Consider the following 18,889-nt stretch of genomic DNA (forward strand, 5'->3'; position numbering starts at 1 on the left):
ATTCTTACTTTTATTATCAATTTATTGTCAGATGATCTCTTATTACATATCCTAATAGTGATTAAGGTTCTGTCAAACTAGATCACAGTTAACATAAGGTGTCTGCTCTAAGAGGTTGTCATTTAGGTGCCTCTTCTTGCTTGAAGACGCACTTGAGGGGACTAATAAATGGTCTAAGTGATTTCTTTGTAAGCCTTGCAGAACTGACCCCACAGCAAGAGCACCATGCAAGATGTGGGAGTGTTGGGCAAGAACACACCCACACTGAAACTCAACTAGTTAAGTCTCATTTTCATGGGGAACTTTGACATTAAGGATTATCAGTGTCAGCTTTGCTGAGCCCTCCTCACACTGTGCAGATCCCTGAGGTGCTTCTTGCCCTGGAGGACTGTGCTGGCACTACAAAAAGAAGAGTCATTCTGGTTTAGCAGAACGTGCATTTCCATGTCCCAGAGCAGTGCAGAACACCTTAGGACCTTGTGGGCTTTTTCTTCTCTTATTTTTACTGTCCCTCTCCATAAAATGAGATAATATTATGGCACCAGTGTCCAACATGGAAAGTGTTTATCCAGATCTCCACGGTTTGGTGGTGATTCTGCCCTTCTTTCAAATTCTTTTAGGATCTTGAGGTGACAGACTGAGACTTTCCTAAGGTGCTGTATTTCCTTTTTAATGAAAAATAGTTGATTTGGAGTTTGGGAACCCACAGGCATTTTGGAAAGGACTTTCTGTTTTACCTTCCCTTGCCAGGAAAAACCTTTCCCTACCTGTCTGTCTTTCAATATCACACAGAGCAACTACAAGACTAAACCAGGAGAAAAACACTTTTGTTCTTATTATTTTATAATGGGCACCATGATGTAGCAAGACTCAAGAGCAGAGTTCCTGAAATGTAGTTACTTTCAAGCCTTTTTGAAGTCAACCTCCAGAATTAGTTATCTTGCTGTTTTATTGTGTGAAATACAAAACTGTGTAACCATGGCAATGTATGCAGAAGTTACACAAGAAGTGTCCCAGCAAAACAAGGGTGTAAGTGGGCCTTCAGGACTTAAAATCCTCTTAAAATCCACTCTCGGTGCTGAGTTAAGAGTCTAAGATGACACATGTTTTAATATTGGTGTCACTCAGCATATGCCTGTAATTCCAGCCTTCCTCAGTGAGAGTAGGGAGAAAACTTTGTGGTTTCAGTGTGTGCTCCCAGTGAGAAGTGAGAATCCTGAGGTTTTTTCCTTCCGGATGATTCTGCTGCCTGATATTTGAAACGTAAACTTGCACGGTGAAAAAATTACCTTAATTCAGAAAAGCAAAAAAGTCCACAGAAGTAAGTGTAGAAATGGTCCTTCAGGCTAAGGGTAGAAATTGTCCTTCGGGCTCACTGTGTGGGTTATCTTTGCAAGGCTCAGGAATCGCTGCCTTTTGCACTTGCCTTTCCTCATCCTCATTTTTAAAACTGCAGCATGGCCCACCTTGGTGCTGCTGGGAGATCCGAGGTATTTTTACAGTAATTCCCTTTGAGTCTTGAGTTGCAGGCTGAAAGGTCAGAGGCGAGGCAGGAGGAAGGATAAATGTGTCTGGTGCCGGTGGCGCGAGGAATCAAACTTTTATCTAGGAATGACATTTGCTTTTGGATTGCAAGGCCAGGGGACCGGGCTTGCTGTGTGGGCAGCTGCCTCAGAGGGGGCTCCACAGAAATGCTGCCTTTTCCACCAGCTGTGAAGTCAATGTTGGCATCCATTCCTCTTCCTTATCCAGCATTTGGAGGAGTTACTCTCTGCTCACCGGTTGCTGAGCTTTTGTTCACAGGTTGCAGCACCTTTGCCTGGGTTTGTGGTGCCCGGAAGGTCCAGAGCCCTGTGTTCATGAAGTGGTGGGATGGAACAAAGACAACATTGTTCTGTGTGCGAGAAAACTCTGCCCTGTCAGGAGCTCCCTTGTTTTTCCATCCATGGTGTCATCCTGGCTCGTTCCACCAGCCCTCCTGGCACCATTCCCAGGATGAGATATATGGATGATAGGGAAGTGAGGGGCTGTGGAGACATGGCCAGCTGGCAGCATCCAGCCCAGGGCCCAGTCAGGCACGGAGCTGGAACAGCAGAGCAACAGGAGAGCACAGCTCCCCCCGTGCTGCCAGCCAGGCTCCCCGAGAGAGCAGCCCTGCCTTCATCTTGAGGGCAGGAGTTCTTCTCACGGGCTTTTTGGATTTCGGTTTTTATTTCTTAGATTGCTTCTGGGGAAGGATGTGTTCCTCTTCAAAGCTGTTCCCCTTGATAAGTTCTCGCTTGGGGTTCAGCTGGTGAAAAAGATTGAGGTGGAAAACGTGCGCGGAGCTCGTGCCTTGGGGGGGGGTGGTTTCCCTGCTTACCTGAGCTCTCAAGCTTTATTAACCCTGCCATAAGTCATCCTGACAGCCCTGGTTCCTAGATGGCTGCTGAGATTTGAGCTCTTTTGAGTCAGCTTTTTGAGTGTAGGGAAGGGAAGGGAGGAAAGAAATGCCTTCATCCAGGCATAAAGCTGTATCCCGTGGTTTTGAAAGGAACCCACAGAGGTGTTAAGCAAGTTTCTCACTCGGGTGAAAGCACTTCCAGCCTCTGAGCTGTTTTGAAACTCATTCTCACCACCTGCTAACTCCCACTTGGGTAGGAGGCCCCTTGTTCATGCAGAAAATTATCCCAAGGAGAGAAGACCAAGTGTCAGGGAAATACAATTTGCTGTAAAATGAAACTGGTTGAGCTTTGTGTGCTCCCTGCGTTTCCTTGGAGGATGTGTTCCTGTCAGCTGTGTGAGAGCCACCCTCGTGCCTGGGGAGCTTTGCCAGCACACCCCTGGTCTGGGGGCAGCCATCCCTGTGATTTCAGCCCCAGGCCTCTCTGCAGAGCCAGGCTGCCAGTTGTGTCAGGTTGCTGGTTGCCACCGTGACCTGAACGTTCAAATCTCTTGGGGGATTTGAGATGGGGCTGCCAAACTCCTTGGACTGTGTTCCAGGCACAGTGTTCACTCTGGTCTCTGGAGGAGGACTGTTAGTGAGTTAGTTGGCTGCACATACAGGTGGATATATGCATTTCCCAAACATCCATCTGGCTGCCAGCCTGAGAAATGCCACTGTGCTGGGAGCGAGTCCTCCTCTGTCAGTGGTCTCACCTCTCCCTCTGCAGAGCTTTTAGGGAGTGTGCTTCATCCAGTTTTCTCCTCGGGCATTCTGAACGCTGCAGGGCCCCTAAGGAGCTTCTCCTTTCCTAAATTCTCAAGTTTCTAACTCCGCCTTCCTTTCCAGAAACGTGAAGGCCTCCTGCAGACCACTCATGTTTCAGAGGAGCTGACGACCACGACAGAGTAAGCACGAAGCACTTTGGTGTGTCGGTGGTGCCTGATGTGAGACCAAATTTATAAAGATTAAATTTAATCTTCCCCTCCGTCCTTGCTAAATTAACAAAGTCCCTTAACGTGGTGCTTTTTTAACTATCTAGAAATGACTTGGTCTCTGGAAATACGTTACAAAGGAGAAGTGTCCTCTGGAAATTCCTGTGTCACGGAAGCTTTTAATGGAAAAGTGACCTTTGAGAGCTGTTTTTTCCCCCCCTGCCTTCTGCAGGCAGATATATATATAACTGATTTCTGCACAGTACTGTTTTCTCTCTCAGGTGAAGGGTTAATGTAGATATTTTGGGGAAGAATTAGTTTGACAAAAGGCAATTCTTTGACCAGTCTCTCAAAACTGAAGTGACACCCCATGAAAACTGTAAGGGTGTTTTAAACGGGGTATCACTTCAGTCTTGAGAGGTACGTCAGAGATCTCTGTTTTCAGCTCAGGACTAGAGCTCAGCAAAACCAAACTGAATAAATAAACCCCATTCCCTCCCCATTTTTTTTGCACCAGAGTACTTTGCTTTATGTTTTTACAGTCCTTTTTTGTAAGGAGAAGGCTAGACACGCATTTTGGCTGCAAATGAAAGCTGAGATTTTCCCTCACGTGGCCTGAAGGCAACTCATCTAAGAGGGGCTTACATGAGCCCTCCCTCAGATTATCAGAGTATTGGCTCCCTGTAGAGTTGGCTCAGCTTCCCCTGGCTTTGAAGATAAATGAAGTACCATGTGGCTGAGCTCAGGGGGGGAAGGTCTTTCAGATGGAAACGCTCAAAAATGAGATCATAACGTCTCTGCGTGGACATTAAAGGTCTCATAGTGGGGGTTTTTTGTAGGATCAGGGCTCTGCCTTGGGTTTGTGGGCCAGAATTCCTCCCCTCACTCCTGTGCTCTTGAACAATGGGGTTTGGCTTGTCCTCTCCCTCACATGTGGTTTGTAAGATGTAATCTGCAGACTGGGGCTTAGGCACTTTTTTTAGCAAGATGTTTACACATTTGCATGTGTGTTTATACATATATTTTGTGAAGCTATTTAATATTACACAGTATTAAGAGGTTTGCTGTTTAATGTGTTGCATGCCCAGATACAAGAATAGCCGTGGAAAATGCAGTGATCAGCAAAATCCAACATTCACTGCACGCTTTCAGATTCCTTTGTGCAAATCAGGGCCTGATTCTCAGCTGATAAACATCTGCACATGTCTGCTGATGTCACTGGCTGTGTAAATATTTCAGATTTGGCAGTTTTATCTGCATAGTATCCACATATGGTGTATGTTTTCTTTCTTCAGAGAAAACAGGTTAAAGTGGGACAGATAACTGTGCTTCTGAGCTGTGGGGGTTAGTGACTGATGCCTGTATTTGTGGGAAATGTGCACAGAAACACATTTATTCATTCACCCTCCGTCATCAAAATTGTTATGGATAAGAAATCACAATTATGTGTAAAATATAATTGTGTAAAATATAATTATTTGTAAAATATAATTACAAATTTCTATTCCTTTCAAATGTGCCCCCCCTGGCATCACTGGTGTTCTGGGGACATTCCTGCAGCACGTTGGGTCTGGTCTGTGACATGCTCAGCCTCCTGGCTTTGGTAGGAGTGGTTGGCCCTTGGGAAAAGCAGAAAAAATCTTGCAGGAAAAGGCCTGTTGAGCCCGTGCTCTTGTCTTTTCAAAGTGATTATTCGTGAACTAACCTGATGTTTCTGAATGCTCTGACTTGCAGGATGATGATGGGAAGATTTGGTGAGTAACAAAGTTGACTCTGAATATTTATTTATTATTATTATTATTTGTGTCAGGCACAGACATCTGGTCTGGTTTCTTTCAGCAGATCAAGGCAATGGGTTGAGCAATTCCATGGGGGTTGGAATGTGTTGAGGGGGCAGGTTTTGTTTCTCCACATGGATGTGGGGCATAATGGGTGGAACCAGACCCTCCAGGATACTGTTTGTGCCCTTTACACTGGTCTCTGCTGTGTTTAATTTGTGAGTAATGAGCAGGAGCCCCTCACTACAGGAAAGACACTGAGGTCTGGAGTGCCATGTACAGCTCCTCTGTATTCACTAGAACTTAGAATTTAGGCCTGACCAACTGTAGGTCTGGTCTTCTAAACGAAAAACAGGGTTTTTTTTGGTGCTGCTGCCAAGAGCTTGCATTTAGGTTTTTTTCATGGCATTAAGTCACTTCTCAGCTAAGAGATGTGGGCTCATGTAAAGGACTATGTGTGATGAAAAATAAGTAATCAGTTTTCTTTATTCACTCATTATAACATGTGAACACGACCATTCCCCTCTTGCAGAGTACTGCCATAAATCACTAATAAAGCATTTGGAAAATAAGTAAAGTCAAGGGGCTTTGGGGGTAAATATCTTAATAAACCAAAGAAATTTGGATAATAAATATGTTTGTTTATTTAATGGCAGAAAACTATTAAAATATGGGCTGTAAATAAAAAGAAGTGGATCTTGGAAAAGCTGTTAAAAACTATGCTGAAAACATAGATTGGGTTAGATATTATTTTACAATGTTTGGAAGGTCTAAACATAATTTAAATCTTCATGCTGAGCTTTGCTCTTCATACACTGTTCAGTCGAGTCCAGTCTTAAGCTTTACTAAATTCACAGGTACTACCAGTAATTTTTAATTAACCAAATTAATATCCCACTTTGACACTGAGTGGTGGGTGCAGCCATAGCTATTGTTTAAGTCAGGATTGGGGCACAGTCAAAATTTGTGTTTCATTTTAATTTTTCTTTTCACCTCAATATTTTGTGTTCCAATTACAAACGGCAAAAAAAAGGGAAATCAGTGAATGATACGTTTATTTTCAGTTGCCTCTAAAATTCCCAGCATAGTTTGCTCTGGCATTTAGCTAAACACCAGAACAGGGTGGTAACTTTTAGCTTGGGCCTCTTGTTATGTGGCTTTCTCAGGAGAACCTTTAAGCTTCAGACACATAACCTGCTTGCCACACTCGGCTGTGTTGGGGTTGTATTGATTTTAATTCTCTTTTTCCCCTCAAACCAGAGCGTGATGCCTTTGACACTCTCTTTGATCACGCACCAGACAAACTCAGCGTGGTCAAAAAGGTAAGAAATAAAACCCCAGTTTTATTTTCCACGTTGCTTTTTTTCTTTTGAAAGATATTCAGAAACATCCAGCAAGTAACAGAAGGGGGAACCTGGAGTAGTGAAGAGTTACCCCCAAAGGGCACTGTTTCAAAGCCAGCTGGTGTTTTCCACAGCACCCTGAGATGTGATTCACCCATAAATAAGTTTGCTAAATGCAAAGCTTTTAGAGAAGAGTTGTTTTTGTCCCAGGGCTCTTCTGCTGAGCACTAATTCATCTGGTCCCCTGGTTTGTCCCCGAGGGCTGAGCATCATCTCACAGCACACCCACCCAGGCTTGGTTTTGACATGGCTCTTGGTGTCAGACAGAGCAGAGGGGTCATGTAGCTGTTTATCTCTCTCTGCCAGCCCTTGTTTTAGGGAAGACATGACTCCATGTTGATCCATCAGATAGTTCCAGCATGGCTTTTTATTAGAACTGTGCAGAGATCAGCATTGTAAATTGTCCCTTCCCTTTGTATGAAGTAGAGGATGTGTGCATTTACAGTAATGCTTTGATGTCTCTGGAAGATTTTATCGTTCCAGTCTGAGGTGTCTTCTAGAAAAGTGTTTTTAAGTTGATAGAGAGCTGAGTTAACTCTTTCAAGTGCTCACCCCCAGTTCTGTGTCCCTTTGGAAGTGGTGTGAGCGGGGTGGCAGATCTCAGTGCTTCAGTCCATCAGCACAGAACTGCCTTGGAGGAGCAGGATGTTGTGTCTGGAATAGAAATCCCATCCTGACTGTCATTTGCTCACTGATCTGCACACACCCCCCCAGGAACCAGAGGTGTGTGCTGTTGGCATCTTCTCAGGCCACTTTTAGCTCAGTGCTGCTCATGCCTTGCTCCCAGCTGGTGGAGCTTCTCCTGGAACCTGAAAAGATTAGTGTGGACAGGGAATGCTCCTGCTTGCTTCATCTCCAAGCACTGATGTCATCTCAGCTTTTTTTCTGTCACTAGAGTTTGCTCTGTGTGCTCAGAAAGCTGATACAGTGAGCTGTGTGTGATAGCACCATCTGGTGAGTTCTGGCACGTGGTGCAACAAAAATGACTCTCTGACTGAGTTGTTTTCAGTTTTATGTACTTATTTGTGCAAAAGCAAACAGCCCACACCCGTATTTATCATATTTATCATTAAAAAAAAAGTCTGAAAAGGTCACATGTTAACCCTTTCACGTGGTGTGGTGTCTGAATCACTGCCTCTGGTGTTTTCTTTCGTAGTCTCTGATCACCTTCGTGAACAAACACTTGAATAAACTGAATTTGGAAGTAACAGAGTTGGAAACCCAGGTAGGAGACTTTTTCTTTTTGTGTGTAATCTGTAAATTGCAAATCTAGACCTTGTTATGGAGCTGTTTCTCTTTGGGCATGTTAAGGTGTGGAATCTTGGAGCAGCAGTGACGTGCTTGGAAACTTGAAGTAAATGTGGATTTCAGTGTCAGTGGGGTAGTTCTCACTTTAAACATAAAATTAAGCAATTTTTCAGGCTAAGCAGAAGCAGATCTTCTCTCCAGAGTTCACTGAACTGTGGAGAGATGTTTATCTTATTGTCTCAGCACAAAAGCACAGCATCTAAAGAATTATACCAAGAGTGTGGGTAATTGGTTTGAGCTTGGCTTGGTATAATACCAGTTATTCATTCACTGCTGGTTTTTAGCTTTGCTGAAATAAGGGGGTGACTGGATCTGATCTGTCACAACAAATAGTTCCTTAAGGGTACCCAGCAATTTATTTTTGAAAAGATTAGAGGATGTCACATGTGGCATATCAGGATCAGAAGTGAGAAATCTGTTAGAAATATGTAACATTTCCCCCCTTAGCCAGTCAGGAGTCATCCTGTCTGGTATGAGCACTGAATTGTATTGCCCAAGTATGCAGGATATTATTTAATATTTGCTGAAACTCTAAACAACCTATTTCAGGGGGAAAAAGATTCTTTTATGAAGTTAAACTTCCCACCTGTGTCAGGGGAGGTTTAATTTGAAGTTCTGATTAAGGGCAAAGACTCAAATGTCCAACACACACAATTTAAGAGGGATTGTTGTTCCAATTACCAGGTACTGTGGTAGTAGGACTGGGAGTATTTAATCTGAAAACATGTTTTCCCAGGACATTTTTTTTTTTAATATAAAAAAGCTTTCTTAAATACTGTAGAGAAGTTGGCAAGATTCCTCAAGCAAATAAAATGAATGTGAAGAAAGCAAGAATAGACAGACATACATAACCCCACCCTAAAATATTCAGTAGCTCAGTAAATAGATAACTGGCTGAAGAGAAAGAAGATCTTTTTTTCAGTCCCTGCCTATTCAGACCAGATATTCTGCACAACTAAGGAATACAAATTATAGATCACTCCTAGGTCAATTGCTTTTAATTTTTTTCTGCTTAGAGCTATTTACTGTATGTAAGTAATTATAATAAAATATGGTCTTGCAGGGGTTAATGCTCTAACAATTGCTGATGGGCTTCCTTGTTTTGCTCAGGAAACGAGAGGAGGGGAAATTGTGCTACCAGATGTAGGGAGAAAGCCTCCTGTGGTTTATTTTCCTTTTCTTTTGAGAACAGACAAGAGAGCAGCTCTGTCAACAGGCTCTTGAGAAATTAAAAGTGATTTCTCTTGCTCAGCTGCACTGGTGATTTCACCCTGGACAGGTGAATCCAGGGAGCAGAGGAAACAAAGCCCTAAATGCTTGTTGCCATTCCCTGCTGTGACTGAAAGGATCACTTGGTGACTCCTGAACCACCTCACACCTTTGTGCCAGCAAAAAAACAGGGGTAGAAATCAAAATAAACAATTTGGGCCAAGCATTCTTCGTTCTCCTTGTTATTTACAAACAGCTTCTTTCTCCTGGGAATGTCAGCAATATTCCTCTTTAGTTTGCAGATGGTGTTTACTTGGTCTTGCTCATGGGTCTCCTTGAAGACTATTTTGTTCCACTTCACAACTTCTACCTAACACCTGAAAGTTTTGATCAGAAGGTGGGTAGAAACTCCATTGTTTCCCTGTTCTTTTTGCATTGTTATCACATGCTGTTTTCCAGTTGCTGCATCTTTTCCCTTTGTGCCAGGTAAATCAGAATAACTTGGTATATTCTCTCCAGGAGCTGTGGCAAAGAGGCCCTGGCTGTGACACTTGATAGTTAAAACCACTAAAAGTTGTTTGTGAAATGAATGGGCAAATTCCCAGTAGCTGAGGAAGGAAGCTATTCTGTCACTAGCATCAAACAGCACATAGTAAATAAATAAATGAATAATCAGAATGAATAAATCAGTAATGAGCACTTTGTACTGGAGAGTACTTTGCATAACCAAAGTGATTTTTTTAGCTTGTAGTACTGCCTGAAGTGGTTTTGTGTGCCAGACAGCAGAGTTGATGCCTGGCCTTGTATGTTCTGTGTAAACAGGCAAGAGAGAGAAAAGATGAGATATGGGAAGCTCAGCTTTTGCTGCATCCTGGGATTGACACGGAGGTAAAGCTTCTTCCCAAAGTCACAGGATGTCATCCCTTAAAAATGCCCCCTCATCTCATCAGGATCAGTTCCCTAATACCTGTTCTTTTCCTGTAGTTTATTGAATAAAATAACTTACATATAACATTATAAAACAACATAGTATTATGTGATAGTTTACTGAATGCTCCTACAAACAAGCTGAATAAATATCATTATTTGCTATGTAAATGTATGAAGTAGAAGAGGTGGAACCTGGGCTGTGATCTTTGGTTGTTGTGGGGTGAGAAACTGGATGTTGAGTGCTCACAGGAGACATGTTTTGAAGCTGACCTGAACCCAAAAGTTTGTCTGCAGTTGTTCCTTGGACATAAATGTGCATCTGTGTGTGTTTGGTGCCTGGTATCAGAATACTGATTCATTCTGAATGTTGTATGCTGCACAGGAACTGGGTAGAGCAGTGGGAAAATTATTATCTATTACATCTTACACAAGCTATAGCTTTCTCTTGCTTTTTTTTTTATCTCAGTATCTTGAATTTTTGCCCCTGTAGAAGTGCAGGGTGCTGAGTTGCAGCCAGCACCTGTTCAGTTACGGTTTTGTTATTAATGGTTTAAATTCACAAAGATTAGCAAGTACTCCTGAAGTGCTGTTGTGGGTTTGGGTGGAGACTCTGCCTTGAGGGATGGGGATTTGTAAATCAAAGGAGAGGCAGGTGCTGTGGTTTTGGGAAAGAATAAAGTACTTTCACACTGAAAGGGATTGGTTTTGTCACAATGAAAGAGGAGGACCTGCAGCAGGTAAAAAGAGATTAATAAAGTCCTGAACAATAAGTGTGAGTGAAAGTGGCCTTTCTTCCTTGTTGTAGGGGAGCTTTGTGTGCATAACTCCCTGATTTTCAAGACGAGTGGCTGTAATTAAATCTCCCCCTCCCTTGCTCTGTATCCCCAAAACTGTCACTTGCAGTAACAAAAGTGCACAGAATTCATAATGCAAATTGCCTTGGTTAAATTTCAGTGAGCGTGGACAAGAAATCTGCTGTGCAAATCTCTTTAAATCCTGTTTGTCCCTCAAATGAGAGGTTAAAAGAAGACACCTACTTTCTTTCATTTTTTCCTTGTTGTCCCTATCTTTTAATAGTTATTGGGAGCTCTCTGGCCTCTGCCATGGAGACTGAGCTCGGGGCTTAACGGGTTTTCTCAGTTCCTGTGGGACCCATCACATTTCTACACTTGAATTTGGAAATCTGAAATTACTTTCTTTCTATCAAAAGTGAATATTTACCCTACAAGCTTTCATTTCTTAGCCCCTCATATGTACTTTCTATTAAATGTATCAGTGTTTAATATTGAGTTAAACAGAATTACCATTGTCTACGTGAAATTATAGAGAGAATAAAACATTTTAAAAAATTGAGGAAAGGTTTTTAATGCCTCTATGACTGTGAGATTCTAAACACTTTACCTCTTTCAGGTCCATAATGTTTCCTTTGCTTTTGAGCTGATGCAGGATGGAGGACTGAAGAAACCAAAGGCTCGCCCTGAAGGTATGGACATGCTTTAAACTGTGTGGGAAGACATAATAGCATTTAAAGTGCATTTGAAGACAGGAGCAGTGGTACCACAAAGTGGAGCTGTAAATGGAGCCCCTGACAGTTTTCCAAAGGATTCATGGCCTGTGTCTGGGGTATATCCTTACCCGTGTTCCTTGTCTGGAATGGATTCACTGACGTGTCCAAATCTGGCTTTAGTGAATCATTCAGGAGCTGTTCAGTGTTATATTATAAATTCAGATGGTGTTCTGCAAAAGAGTCCAAGCAGAAAGCTTTGTATGGTCTAATTCTCATAATTCTTACAGCCAGTGCTGGTTTGGACTCCTGTGATCAGATTTCCATGACAGGTAACTGAAAGGCCTTTGAGGGGTTTTTTTTGGAGAGCCAGGAGCAAACTGTCTCCTTGGTTTATGTGGACGTGGGAGTCAGATCTGAAACGTGTAAAAAACTGAGTTTTGCCTTTAAAGTCTCTGAACCCTGAAATGAATTAATGATGAGGTCTGCGTTGTTGCTTGCACTAGGGATGAAAAGAGGAATTAAAACTTTATGACTGCTAAATGAGCGATTCTTATGCCTGCTGTTACAAACTGGGTGTGTTTTAGAAGCTTCCTCAGAACAAAGGAAAGCGAGGAGCCCCCAAGAAATGTTTACTCTGACTTAAAATGAGACAAAGTGGTGATAATAAATTGATTAACAAATAGTGGAGCTGCTTATAGTGAGGGACAAAAGACAATATTAAATGCCTGTGTGTCCTGTTTTAAATCTGGGGATGAAAGGTGCTGCTGAAGAACATTGTGAAACAAGACACTAACTTGGGAAAGTAAAGGTGTGTTCTGACTCTTGGAGCTCAGTCAGTGGGTGTGTGAGGAGAACAAGGAAGCTGGAGAAATAGGAATACGTGGGCAGGGATGGCAGTTTGTTGAGTGGGAGGGTTAAGGAGATGCTGCAGGAGACCAGGTAAGCTGGACAAGCCTGTTTTTAGAGAGAGAAAATGTTAAAAACCTAGGAGAAGACTGACTTAGTTGAAAGCTTGTCCTTTGTTGTTTCATTTTGTTTTGTTGTCATCTTTTGACCCAGCAGAGGAGCCACCTTCCCATAAGGCTTTCCTGTATCCTTACACTGTCAGGAATGGCAGAACACTACAGCAGATCTTTTGTTTGCTCAGGACAAGGTGTGCAGATTCAATAAGCAGCAGACTATGTTTAAGTGCTTTACTGATTGAAGATTTAATAATTAATAGAAGCTGGAGAGCTAAATTAGCTCCCAGAACATTCCTTTTTGCTGCTGCAGGATGTACAGTCTCCTGTGTGTTTTCCTCCCCCTTTGGTGTGTCCCCATTCCCAGTGGTTCCCAGCTGTTGGAGCGAGTGTGCTCCTGGGATGTCTGTGTGGCTGGAACTGCCTGTAAAACTGACTGTTGCTCTTGGAAAACTGCTCCTGTGGAGAGGACAGGGTATGGCTTGCCACCAGAGTTTCATGGAATCCTGTGTAAGGTCTTGACAGTCAGTACTGCCGTGTAATTTGTGTTTCCTAAAACAGTAACTCGGTTTGGCAGAGACTCTGAGGCTCTGCAAAATATTCTGTGTGTGGTGTGCTTTGTTAATGCCATGCTCTGATCCATTGTTTGTTCTGCAATAGCCTGGAAAACCTGTCAGGTGCATCCATGTCCTTCAGCATGAACTGGGCAGTGAATGCCTCTTGAATTAGAATCGCTGCTTTCTGCAGTGCTTGCAAGAAAGAGGCCTTGTTAAATATTTGAGTGTGTCTTTGTACAGGTGTAAATAAAAATAGGGGCATGCACATCATCTCTCAGTCTCTGGTTTTCCAGCAAAATTCAGTAGATTGGGCCAGGAGCAGGACTTGATGCTGAATTATTGCAGCAGGACTTGATGCTGAATTATTGCAGCAGAACTATGTTCTTGTGGATTAATTTATTAGCCTCTAATGAGGCTGTTAGGGAGTGTGAAAGTTTTAAATTAATGGAATATTTTAAACTGTTTTTATGATTTATGGCCACTTTCAGTTAACATTTTATTCGTTGTTGTTGGCAGTGTTATGACTGTGCATGTTTTATCCTAAAATAAGAAACAGGAGGCTGGGAATATGCTTATTTTTGGGAATGCCTGTTAGACACTGATCAATAAGGAACACTGTAATAGCCCACACAGGGAGGATGCATCTCATACTCTGTACTCTTTAATGCAGGAAACAAAATCATAACAAGGTCTGAAAGTTGGGAAAGTGGCAAACTAGAATTACTACAGTGAAGGTAATTAACCTTCACTCTGCATTGTCAAGGAATGGAGGTGGAATTTTCCCCACTGGAAGATGCATAAAAAGAAAAAGAAAATAAGAAAACATGCAAAGTGCTCTTTCCTATGGCTAAATTTACATTTTAAATGCATCTCTGAGGGAACTGGGTCTTGGTGCTGAGAATGCTGTGGTAGTGAGCAACTTTCTGTTGTTCTTGGGAAAATTAGAATTATGTTTCATTTTCAGTTATCCAGGTAGGACCTTTCTTTTTTCAGGGTGTGTGACTTCACAGCAGTTAGGATCTTTCTTTGGGGCAGGAGAATATTCTCTTACAAATGCAAACTAAAACTCATAAACGAAGTATGTAAAATAGTGTAGGAAAAAAGGTGGAGAGAAAGTCTGAGAGGTTACTGAAAATCTCAGATGAAATGTGGGGGTTAGAGTGTTATCCAGTTTTCCCCCTTTTCTCTGCCTTTTCTCTGCCTTTTCTCCCCTTCTCCCTCTTTTCTCCCCTCTTTCTCCTCCTCCTTTCTTACATATTGTATCCAGCCTTTCCTTCTACTCCTTCAGCCTCCTCTGTGCTGTGCCTCCCCCATAGTCCCTGCATTACATGTCTCTGGTATTTCTTGGGCATTCATTACAGTAATAGGATGGAACCTGTTCCCTGGCCTAGTGTGGTAAGAAAGGATATTAAATAATAGAAAGCTTTGAGTCTGCTGAGAACTCCTGCTTTGTTTATTCATGGTTTATACCCCTGCAGAGCTGTGGGTGTGTGAGGTTTGGTACCTCAGGAGGTGTGTGACTACTTGTTCACTCCTCCCGTGGCCAGGGAAGTCATTGGTCATTTCCCAAAACCTTTATTCCAGGTCTCTGACAGAATTAGACCTTCTCTGTAAACCAGTTTTAGATGGGGAAGGGAATTACCTCCCTTCTGTTTCCCAGAGAAGCTCCCTGTGGCTGTAAGAGCATCGTTTGGGACACTGGAAAGGCTTGACTTGGGGAGATCAGAACTCTGGGGGGGGGTTATTGCTGATCCCTCCGGCTCAGAGGTTTGGGGGCTTTTGTTCCTTTCAGGACAAATGAGGGCAAACAAAATGCAGGCTAAGGATTTCTCTCCTTTTCTCCCACAGATGTTGTCAACTTGGACCTGAAGTCTACCCTCAGGGTTCTGTACAACCTGTTCACCAAGTACAAGAACGTCGAGTGATCCTGGAGGTGATCCTGCTGAGGTCTCTTCATCCTTCAAGGCAGAAATGACCATGAACACGCCCTCTGCACACCCCCCTTGTGCCTTATGCTCCACTTCATGCATTCTTTCTGCACTTGGTGTGGTCTGTCTGTAGCTCTTTGTATGACAATTCCACTAAAAATAGTGCATGTGTATTCTCTACGTCACTTGAAAATGTGTAGGTATGTCACACTTTTACCAGAAGATTGGATCTGCTGTTTGTTATAACCTACAAGTGTGCTTTTGATAAAGGAAATATACCACTAACTACTTTAATAAGCAGGGAAAACACAAGACCTTCCTCATGGCTGGAGACTCTTTGATTCTACACTAGGCTTTCTTTTGTACACTCCTTGGTTGCCACTGGCATTTGATGATTTTCTAGGCTTAAGTGTTGAAAATAGAAAATCAGCAGTGGGATTTATTTACAAACTGAGCCTTTTCTGTTAAATAGGGTTTCTCTTGGGTGGGTTGGGCTGAGGGGAATTACAGGCACTACCTGAAGCTCATGGCAAAAGCTTCAGTTTTTGGGTTTTTTTTTTCACCTCATTCTACTCAGTGTTATTTCCATTCAGTGTTTACACAGAATAAGTCTTGTAATGGGATGACCAACTAACTTTTTTATGCCTATTTTTATTTTATCTCTTCTCTAGGAGAAATTTGGTTGCTAGAGCCACTGTTACCCATTCAGCTTCAGTCAGGAGCTGGTCAGACAGGCACAGACTGGATTAATGCATTTTGCCCCCAGTCCTTTCTGAAATAATGAGCTTGGCAGTCTGAAGGTTGATTCTTCATTTCACATATAGGAGTTAAAGGGTCAGATTACTCCTGTTGGAGTTGTTGGCAGCTGTAGGGTTCTGGGGGTCAGGCTTTTATAAACGGGCAGGTTTGCTCTGCTCCATAAGCTCACTTGAATCCTGTCATAAGTAGGCATATTCTTCCCCTAAAAATGGATTTCTTACACCAAACATTATTTACCCTTGAACTCAGGTTCAAGAGGAACCACGATCTTTGAATGGTATAATTTTACAATTGGGATTTTCTCCTTCCCTCCTTAAACATTTTTTCATCTCAAAGGGAGAGAAATGGGCTTCTGCTGCTTTTGTTTCATATTTTTGGGTTCTGAGCTTTAGCATTTGAATTACTTGGGTCACCTCCCCTGAAACAAAGATGGAAGGAAGTTGCCCTTTCTTTGCATGAAAAATTCAGATCTCCTCTGCTGTGTAAGGTTCTCTGGGGGAATCATTGCTTGCCTGTGCTTCAGGAAGGAGCTGACCTCTCACTGTTTATACAGAGCCCAGAAAAATTGGACTTGGAGTTCAGATGGGGCCACTAAACTGCCATAGCACCAGCAGTTATTACAGAGGAGATTTACAGAGGTACCAGAGGCTCGTGGGTCAGCTCTCCTGGCAAGTTAAGGACATTGGTGTGAATTGTGTGCTGTGAAACAAGGGGATCACGGGGCTGGGAGGTGATTGAACTGAAAGGTCTCTCAAACTTTCAGTTTAATGCAGTGTTATCTGTGGGAAACAAGCCTGTTAAAGAGTTGTCATTCCACCCACGTCCTTTTGGGTGATGTGGAAGGGCCAGTGCTGTTTCTGTTTTCTGAGCTGCTGGGAGAGACCTCCAGAGAGTCTAGTTTTTGAAATTGTGAGCAATATTAATACCAAAAGCAAACAGAAAATAACAAGAAGAGATTGATAAGAGGGATTTGGCTTTGGGGATGGTTCTTTCTGAGGTGGGATTGTACAGCTGGCATCTTCATGGCATGTGAGCAGACGTGAATGTACTGACAGGTTTTAGGAGTTTGTTCAGTTCTGCATTTCTGGTCACTCTGCAGAACCCCGAGTCCCTCTGCTGCAACCTGAGGCATTCCTTATGGGAACATCCCTGTCAGCCAGGACTGCAGCCTTACGTTGATGTCCCAGCCAGGACTGCAGGCTGGATGCCCTGAGCAAGTTTGGGGCAGGTGTCAGACCACGTTCTGTTGTTTTTAAGTCTGTTTGTAAACATTGCACAGGGAAAACACTCGTTCCTTGGCTCCTTCCCACCCACTGTTCCTGCAGACACTGTATTTATTGTTAACAGGACTGTGAGCAGGGCAGATTTAATTGAACTGGAGCCTCATCCCAATGAGTCCAGTTTCCAGGAAGAGCAATGTAGGTAAAGCCTCTCTGAGCGCCTGCTTTTGTCCTGCCTCTTTGTTACGTGTCCGATGCTTCCTTTCCTCTCCAGAAGCCAAGTCGATGTTAAACGTGTTATTCACCATGTCTTTGTGTTACTGGGGTTTGACATTTCTTCCCTGGGTACCAGTGGGACAGATCTCAACCCTGTTGGGTTCACCTGGAGTGCTGGATGCTCTGCAGCTTCCACGTTTTGGAAGCACTTAATGAATGTCTGTCTTTTCCAGTCCATACAACTTGACTTTTAGGTGCATTTACTGGACATACTCAGTTCCACTGAGCTCTGTTACCACAGAAGAAGCTCAGACACTCAGCTCCATTCTGGTTTTCAAGATGAAAAACCAACAGTGGCAGATTTTTTTAATCACCTAAAACCTTAAAGGATTTCTTACCCCTCTTCTCCACGTCCCAGTGCTTTCAGTATTAATGTATTTTTTAAGAGTCTTTTCTACTGTTTTTAACAGTGTTTACTCTGGATTTCTAACTACTAAAAACCAGCCTTGCAGGTAAAATTCTGGGCTTGTCACATGCTGGAGGCACCCAGCACAGTGATAAGAGTTGTGTACTGTAAGCAAGTTACAATGCAATGCTATGTTTGCTAAAATTCACAGCAGGAGTGTTATGCATGGTTTGTGACAGTTGTACTATTTATTCAAATAAACAAATAATGATCACTGTGTTTTCTCCATCTTTTATTTTTTGCTAATTGGACAAGTCTGTGGGAAGAACCTTTGAACGGTGAAGTTCAGCCATCAAGGATCTTAGACATAGGATGGTCTGTGCTCACCTGGAAAAGCAGTGATCTCTGTTTCTGGCCCTGGTACAGATGATGAGATGGTGTGGGCAGCACAAATAACATCTTCTGTAGGTTTCTTCAGCTTTTTTTTTTATTATTATTATTGCTCAGCTGCTGGATCCGATCAACTTGTTTACCTTTTTCCTTCCACAAGAGAAAAGCAACTGAATTACACTCTCTGATACCTGTTAGAAGGTTTGGGAGCCACTTCTTGCACATCAGCACAGGAGGGAATCCTGGCACGCCAGTTTGTGCCTACAGAGCTCTTGGGAAGCTCAGGGAAGTCTGGAGTGACACTGAAAATGTCTGTGTGCTTCCCTTTGCTCCGGTATGGAGAGAGCACGGAGTGGCTCTCCAATACTGCAGGGCTGTGGGGAACCAGGAAAATGCATCATGAGAACTTGGTGGTGGGACTGCTGTTGGTTCCTTGAATTGTTCTTCAGTGGCTATTTTTAAGCGAGGGCCAGGTGTGTGTGTATGGGGGTGTGTGCATGGGATGTGCTTTGGGAACGTACAGGAACACTCGGGGTGGGGGGAGACGGGCAAGGAATCAGCTGCAGCTCCGATGCAGGATTTACCAGTCCCGTTCTGGAGAAGACTGGATGCTCCATGCACCGCAGGCAACGTCAGGTTTTGGAGGAAAATAAGAGGGTTGTCCATCATGTGTTTTCCAGAATTATTGTGTTTTAGTACTGACACCCCATTGTGAATGAGGCTTTCAAGAAAGAAGTCCTTGGTGTTGCTGGTTGAAGTAGGGAGAGACCTGGAAATTACAGATGGATTTCCTGCTCCCTCTGCCTGCTGATACGAAACTGGCTGTGGCCAAAGTTCCCAATAGCATCTCCAACAATACCTTCTTTCTGTTTTTCACTTACTACATGTTTAGACTGCAGAATGCACTTCTGTATAGGTGAGAAGGTACTCTGGGTCTTTGTTAATTTGTTGTATTGTTGTGC

General features: G+C 43.0%; 1 protein-coding gene across 1 annotated transcript in view; it reads left to right on the forward strand.

The window, feature by feature from the left end:
- The window catches only part of PARVB (parvin beta), a 50,844-nt gene extending 33,033 nt beyond the window's left edge, over window positions 1-17,811 (forward strand). The window contains exons 7-13 of the mRNA XM_027730172.2: window positions 3,272-3,330; window positions 5,092-5,111; window positions 6,396-6,457; window positions 7,695-7,763; window positions 9,351-9,452; window positions 11,396-11,468; window positions 14,857-17,811. Of these exons, the coding sequence (XP_027585973.1) occupies window positions 3,272-3,330; window positions 5,092-5,111; window positions 6,396-6,457; window positions 7,695-7,763; window positions 9,351-9,452; window positions 11,396-11,468; window positions 14,857-14,933 (462 nt within the window). The 3' untranslated portion in view covers window positions 14,934-17,811. The remainder of the gene's footprint in view (window positions 1-3,271; window positions 3,331-5,091; window positions 5,112-6,395; window positions 6,458-7,694; window positions 7,764-9,350; window positions 9,453-11,395; window positions 11,469-14,856) is intronic.
- Window positions 17,812-18,889: the final 1,078 nt, after the last annotated feature.

This window comes from Pipra filicauda, unplaced genomic scaffold (genome assembly GCF_003945595.2).
Source record: "Pipra filicauda isolate LSUMZ 115617 unplaced genomic scaffold, ASM394559v2 scaffold292_size926685_pilon, whole genome shotgun sequence".
In the NCBI taxonomy this organism is placed as follows: Eukaryota; Metazoa; Chordata; class Aves; order Passeriformes; family Pipridae; genus Pipra; species Pipra filicauda.